Raw genomic sequence first — 7,545 nt, 5'->3', positions numbered from 1 at the left:
ACTGTGGAGAGCCACAACGGCTGGGCCCGTGAGCCGTGGCCGCTGAGCCTGCGCGTCCGGAGCCTGTGCTCCGCAGCGGGAGAGGCCACGGCAGTGAGAGGCCCGCATACAGCGAAAAAAAAAAAAAAACAACTGGAAGATCGGCCACCCTGGGCCACTTTCCTTCCCACGGTGAACAACTTAGTTTCCCACAATCTCCACCTCGCCCTTATGTCACACACCCGTCTGACTCCCCTCATTTATATTACCTGCCTGGCCCATTAGGTTGTTTGCAACCCCTAAACCAGGTGTGAAAGTTCTACGGGAGTGGGTCTGTGCTGCTGCGTTCTGATGGCCCCGTGGAGCCACGTCTGCCCCCTCCTCCTTGCCCTGGGTCCCAGGAGGCTGCCCCATATGGACCAGTCAACAGGCCCCGCGCCCTCTGGCTTCTGGGTCGTTCAGCCAGTGGAATCGCCCACTGGAGACCTGGGGGCCTTTGCTCTCCTGGCTGTCTCCCGGCCAGGTGGCAGAGGTGCTGGGTCCCTTTTCTAAAGGCCCCGGTCCTACCAAGCAGCCCACATAGGGCTACCCTCCCTGGGCTCCGGGCATTGCTCCATCCCCTCGACCCCTCCCCCAGGGGTGGGAACATCTCCCCACTGTTGCTGGTCCTCTGGGACCACGCCATGCTACCTTGCTTTTCCTAAACCCTGCCCACGCCGCACTCCTCTTGAGAGTCGCACTCCTCCATGGGTTTGGCACAAGGTGGCTGCTCGGTGCATAGACGCTGAATGAACGGATTCAGTGTTGCCCCCGTGTTCTCTGGGCTTCTCCTTTGACAAAGGAGCTGGTCACCTGCAGTCCCCACCCCAGCCCCCAGCGATCACCCATCCATCTCATCAGACTCAGGGCTGCCCCCCAGAAACATCTGCAGCCCCGAAACCGCACCATCTCCCCTTCCCAGGATTCACTGGGCCGCTTGCTTGGCCTGCAGGTCTCGTCTGCCCACAAGAGCATAAACAAAGCGTGTTTTAAATCATGTCAACATGGGGCCGTGCTCATTCCCAGGTCTTTGGGAGAGAGTCCCAGCTGCCAGCAGGTATTTCCATGTGGCCACAGAGAGCCACGGGCAGGCACAGGTGATGCCTGGCCTTTGTCGGGGGGACAGGCAGAGGCTGTCACGGGGGCAGCGAGGCCCGGCCACCTGGCCCGGCTGAGCGGTTTCCTGCACCTCTGAGGACAGAATCAGAGAAAAAAGCACCCCTTCCCTGCCCCCGCCATGGGCACCCAGAGAGGACCTTGCTCCAAAGCACTGCAAGGCCTCCCCGGACCCCGAGCTTCACCGTCAATGAACACGCAGTGGCCATAAATCTTGCTCTGGTGCATTGAGTGCCTACTCCATGAGTCCCTGCGTTGTCTCCAGTTTACAGAAAGTTAACTGAGGCTCGGGAATGACGGGCCCTCTCCCAGCATCGCAGAGCTAGCTGCATGAGGAGGAAAAGGTGAGACTCCTCGGCTGGCAGTCGAGGTCACTGCTCGCCACGATGGCCCTGACGTGGGACGGTGACAGCCCAGGACCAGCCAGGCAGGGCCTCTGGGAGCTGGGGCGGGTTGGGGGGTGTCTGCTTGGAGACCCCACCTGGGCCACTGATGCTGATGGAAGACGCCAGACTGCAAGGCAGAGAGGCGTGAAGCTCGACACCCCTCCGCGGTTCACACAAGGCGTCTTCAGACATCTGCTTTCGTGAGGCTCCTTGGATGGCCTTGGGGAATTAATGCAGGCAGAGCTGAGGCCGGCCCGGCATGGGCGAAGATGGAGCTCCGACATTAAACAACCTGAGTGGAGCACCTGGTCCGTTTCTGCAGGAGTGGGACAGGAAATGAAGCATGAGCTCGGAGAACGGTTCCTCCAGGGTATCTCAGAGAGGGTGCTCACTCTCCTGGTGTCCAAGTACTCCTCCCCACTAAACATTTACTGAGCACATACTAAGTGCTAGCCCTGCGCCAGGCACCAGGGCTAGGGATAAGCAGAGCCCCTGCCAGCAAAAAGTTCACGGTCAAGTGACCTATTCAAAGATTTCAAACAGCCAAACTTATTAAAGAAATTTAAAAAGAATCCCACTCTTTTTTTTAGGAAAAAATCCTCAAGGTATTTACTTATTATTTATTTATTTTTGGCTGCGTTGGGTCTTCGTTGCTGTGCCCGGGCTTTTCTCTAGTTGCAGTGAGCGGAGGCTACTCTTCGTTGCAGTGCGCGGGCTTCTCATTTCGGGGGCTTCTCTTGTTGCGGAGCACAGGCTCTAGGAATGCGGGCTTCAGTAGTTGTGGCACGCGGGCTTCAGTAGTTGTGGCACACGGCTTCAGTCGTTGTGGCTCACAGGCTCTAGAGCGCAGGCTCAGTAGTTGTGGCGCATGGGCTTAGCTGCTTCAAGGCATGTGGGATCTTCCTGGACCAGGGCTCGAACCCGTGTCCCTTGCATTGGCAGGCAGATTCTCAACCACTGCACCACCAGGGAAGCCCCAAGAATCCCCCTCTTTAACTTGCATCTTTTCATAGAACAACAATAAAAATGGCACTAAAGGAAGCATCCATGCACAGTGCAAAGAAACCTTTTTCTGGGGGGCGGGGGTGTGGCCGGGGACTGTGTTTAGACAGTTTGGACCAAGTGGAAATTATCATGGCGATGCAGGAGGAATTTGGGTTTGAAGTTCCTGAAAAGTTAATGTGTCCAGGAGAAATTGCAGATTGCACTGCAGACAAGACAGATGCATGTGAATAAAGGATCAGACCCTTTCCTTTGCTGAGAGAGGACTGGATAATCCTGGTGACCCTCTGGAAGTGAAAACGCATTGTGGCACCACTGCTGACTTGCACAGAGAAATCCTGCTGGACTTGGATTGAAATTGTTTAAGTGTTTTGCGGCATCAGTGAGCTCTTGCTGAGAAACACTCTGCTCACGTGCTCTTTCTTCTCCCACCGAATTTCCCTCAGAGACTCATTCACTTCACCTCCACTCGCTTCTGTCCCAACGCCGTATAGCTTCTGTTCCCTCTTTCCTTCCTCTAGCTCTTTAATGGAGGTTTGCAGCCTCTCTAACCAAAGAAAAGAAGGAATCTCTTCCTCTGTGCCCAAACTTCCTCAGCCCCTTCTCTGAGTCTTGGCATTCAGTTGACCGCACCTGGTTTACCGGGGCCAGTCCTGGTTTGTGCCTGTTGCCCTAGAATAACTTTTAATAGTTCCCCCTCTCGGCCTCAAAAGTGTCCCAGTCTGAACAACAAATTATATGGCATTTATATCCCCCCCCCCCCCAAATCCTCTCTAAGAGGCCCCTGATATGCTCTTTCCAGATAGCTGGCTTTTTCCCTCCTGGGTCATCTTACTTTGAAATTTACTATTTTGTTTGAGAGCAGGCAATCTGCTTTGTTTTCCACCTACACAAGAACCTACACGGTGCTTGGGGCATAGTCACTATAAAGGCACAAGTGGTGTATGGATGGATGGATGGATGGATGATGGACGGAGGGAGGGATGGAGGGATGGATGAATGGGTGGGTTTGAGGGAAACCAGTCAGGAACCTATTGCAATCATCCAAATGAGAGAGGGAGGTGACCTGGAAGGAGATAATGATAGAAAGAAGTGGATGATTTGGAGAGTTATTTGGGGCCTTAGTTTGCTGACCCCTGTTCCAGGCTAGAGAATGGAAATTATTTATTTATTACTTTTTGGCTGTGTTGGATCTTCGTTGCTGCGCACAGGTTTTCGGTAGTTGCAGCGAGCGGGGGCTACTCTTCACTGCGGTGTGTGGGCTTCTCATTGCGGTGGCTTCTCTTGTTTCGGAGCACGGGCTCTAGGCGTGCGGGCTTCAGTAGTTGTGGTTCGCGGGCTCTAGAGCGCAGGCTCAGTAGTTGTGGGGCACGGGCTCAGTAGTTGTGGCTCGTGGGCTCTAGAGGGCAAGCTCAGTAGTTGTGGCACACGGGCTCAGTAATTGTGGCTCACGGGCTGTAGAGCGCAGGCTCAGTAGTTGTGGCGCACGGGCTCAGTAGTTGCAGCTCGCGGGCTCTAGAGCACAGGCTCAGTAGTTGTGGCGCACAGGCTTAGCTGCTCTGCGGCATGTGGGATCTTCCCCGACCAGGGACCAAACCCGTGTGCCCTGCATTGGCAGGCGGATTCTTAACCACTGCGCCACCAGGGAAGTCCCGAGAATGGAAATTCTTTATGTGAACATTTTACCTCAAATATGAGTTGTCAGATTTGTACCCGTCAGTTAGAAAATGGGCGCTTATAGCAGTCTGGATGGTGGTTCTGGCGTTTTCTGTGGAAAGATGTGTGAGGAATCTCACCCTGATATTTCTCTGTGGGAGCTACTGAGGTGAGTTTTCTGACTGAACGTTAAGCCCCTGGATTTGCTGCGTCGGCGGAAAGGGTTTCTTCTGTCCCTCTTCCAACATCTCTTAGGAAAGTGAACCACTCTCTCCATGTGGGCAAAGTGGAAAAGCGCCCGTGGACTGAGAGGCGGGTCATCTCCTCAGCTACTCCACCGGCTGCCATCTTGGAACCACGCCTCTCCTGGGAGTACACTGCTTACGGAAATAAATGTGACTTTCGGTGGGAAGAAAGTTCAAATGTGTTCCTCACATGAGCATATTGCTTTTGGACACTAGTACTGAGGCTTCTTGGAAATATTTTCCAGAGGGCAGGGCTGGGGGTGGTGAGGCCACTTTCTGACTAAAGCTTAGGTATTCTGCCATCTTTCCACTGAGCCAGTAGCTTCCAAAGTCATCACTGTGTAGGTAGCAGAAAGCGGTGGGGTCGGGGAGGGGGCCCGGAAAATGGATTTTTTTGGAAGCGTGGGCACATTTATAACAGAATGGTAACTGTATAATGTTATTGTATCGTTTAACTGACACGTCTACTTTGGAATGTTTATAGCTACCGTAAATCAAGAGGCCGTGAAGCCAAGACAGAGGCCACACGTAGACATTCCAAGGAAAACGTATAAAATAAATAAAACAATCACACAGTATCAACATTCCATTCCCAGCTAGAAAACGGAAAATGTAACGGCTCTGGCACAAATGTAAGTGCCCAGAAATGAGTTTGCTGGGAGCTGAGACGGCTGCAGCCTCCGCGCTCCTGCTTTGCTCTCAATAAAACTGTCAAGGGAGAAAAAAGTTATTAAAGCAGTAAGAATAAAATGCCTGACCCCTGCCACCTGGCTTCACGGGCGCCCTCGCCCACACTCCCCTCTGGGGGACACACGAATTTCCAGATCTGAGATCTGTGATCTTCCGCACTGGGGACGGGGGTGGGGAATCACCACCGTTTTGTTAGTTTCCTATTTAGGACTTCTGTCCCTTTATGTTACCTAAAGAAAAATAGATTTGCTACCCCCAGGCATCAAACTTTGTGCATTGACAAACTGCTTGATTTCTGACCTTTGTGATTGTTTTAGGGCTTAAACTACTTTTATGTTTTGACCATCAGCTTGTAAAACAAAAACACACATCTAAATGAATTCTGGCTAGATAAGCATCTGGTTTTGAAAACTACGTGGGCCCTGGGTTTGAAGGGGGGAGCTGTATAATCCTTCTGGATTCGTCAGCACTTTTAAGACACCTGGAACTTTCCTTTACCCCATTAACTGGGACCTGGAACAGCATAGTCAGAACAATGAATCCTAAAAGTGTAGGGTTTTGGGGTTTTTTTTAAGTGTTTGCAAAACTCTTTGGGGCCGTCTTTCCTGTCTTAGGGCCTTTGAGGTAGAATGTATAAGCTTGGGTAATAAAAGCCATCACAAGTTAAAAATTAATAACCATGAGGGATTGATCACCTCTTGGAGAACTTTGAAGCTGTTTTTTCTTTCTCCCAGGAAAGGGTCTCTGTTCTCAGACTGTGCTAGAAAAAAAATGCCTGAGTCATTTCCCCTGAAATGTCCGAGGAGACTATTGCAAGGTATTTTTTGATGTCCCATTTTGCCTTTTTTGAGTTCAGTTTTCCTTTGGTCATCTAATCAGGGAAATGGACAGACTTTGGATTTTCTAGAGCTTGGGATCTGAAAGTGAGGAAGGGGGCACGCATGTTTTCCCCCCAACCTCACTGATGGCTTGGAAAAAGTTTAGGAAGTTTAGAATAAAAGAGGCCCCAAACACATAGAAAACAGAATTTCCAGAGGGACTCAGCGCGAATAACAGAGACCCTGGGCACATCACAGCCAATTCAGCCTCTTGGCGGACAAAGCACCTTCCTCCTCCCCAGACCTTAGTTCCAGAAGAAAAACAATCTTCAAATTCCTTGTCTAGAATTCATATTTTTAGCCCAGGACAGAAGTGCCCAGGACGACTGCAAATATTTGATCAGGTCTGGCTTCTTTCTTGGTGCTTTTCAAACCAAGTTGGTTCTGAGAGCACTTTTCCCAGGCCTCTGTTGGTTTGGGTTTCTTTGGACGGTCAGTCGGTGAGGGCAGGGGCCTGGTGGATGGCCCTGTACCCTTGGAGCTTCTCTAATGACAAGTCAGCTAAGAGATCTGCTCTCTCCGTGAACCAGTCCTTTCCCAAACGCCATGCTCTCTGCCCGTGAACAGGAAAGAAATTGTGCCTGATTAGCATTCCATTTTTCTTTTCTTTTTTTTTTTTTTTTTGCGGTACGTGGCCCTCCCACTGTTGTGGCCTCTCTCACCGTGGAGCACAGGCTCCGGACGCGCAGGCTCAGCGGCCATGGCTCACGGGCCCAGCCGCTCCGCGGCATGTGGGATCCTCCCGGACCGGGGCACGAACCCGCGTCCCCTGCATCAGCGGGCGGACTCTCAACCACTGCGCCACCAGGGAAGCCTAGCATTCCATTTCTAAACAGAACAGACAGGCACCAAGACCGCAGAATTCCAGATGTCGATATTTGTATTATTGGATCGTAATTGCATTTCAAAACAACAAGTGCTCTCTAGAAGTTGGAGCTATTGTCTCTTCTTTGTCCTTTGTCTGCCCCCTTGAGCAGCCCTCTGGTGATTTATTATTTCAGGGACCCCAGAGGCGGCACGCCACTGCCTCTCTGTAAAGGTCACACGGTGAGCGCAGACTTTATCCGGGTCAGAAGTTGCCCTCGGACACCGGGGGTGGGGGGGGGGGAACTCCCGGTGAAGTTAATCAACATCCAGCCCAGAGCGGGTCAGTGATCAGGTGCTGGATCCGGGCTGGGAACTTGCCTTCATGGTGATTTCTCCAGAGCAGATTTTCTGCACCACCTGCCTCCCTCCGGATGAAGAAACTCGTGGTTTCATAACATTTACAGTTCTGAAACTATTCACACTCGCAGGTGAAATCCTGGAAATTCACGCTCCATGGAATGATGGCTTTCAAACAATCATTTAGCTTTTGGGCCTTTGCTTCTTTCCCGTAGATGGTGGCAGCAGAGGAGACCTCAGCCACCCCCTGGCCAGTCAAGCAAGCTGAGGCCCCAAGGCTGCCCAAGGCGGGGCTCAGGGCCTGCTTAGTTATAACCAGCCAGGTGGATGGAAGAGCTAAAAGGAAAAGCCAACAGGTAAACTCCAAGCTGACCCCCAAGGTTCCAGGTA

The 7,545-nt window shown here is 52.0% G+C and overlaps 1 protein-coding gene across 1 annotated transcript in view; it reads left to right on the top strand.

Annotated features, from left to right (window-relative positions):
* Positions 1-1,520: 1,520 nt before the first annotated feature.
* APCDD1L (APC down-regulated 1 like) overlaps positions 1,521-7,545 on the top strand; it is a 106,122-nt gene continuing 100,097 nt past the window's right edge. The window contains exon 1 of the mRNA XM_007449473.1: positions 1,521-1,720. Coding sequence (XP_007449535.1) covers positions 1,521-1,720 — 200 coding nt within the window. The remainder of the gene's footprint in view (positions 1,721-7,545) is intronic.

This window comes from Lipotes vexillifer, unplaced genomic scaffold, assembly GCF_000442215.2.
Source record: "Lipotes vexillifer unplaced genomic scaffold, Lipotes_vexillifer_v1.1 scaffold524, whole genome shotgun sequence".
Classification (NCBI taxonomy): Eukaryota; Metazoa; Chordata; class Mammalia; order Artiodactyla; family Lipotidae; genus Lipotes; species Lipotes vexillifer.
The sequence above is the reverse complement of the archived record's forward strand: the minus strand, read 5'-3'. Positions and strand labels throughout refer to the sequence as shown.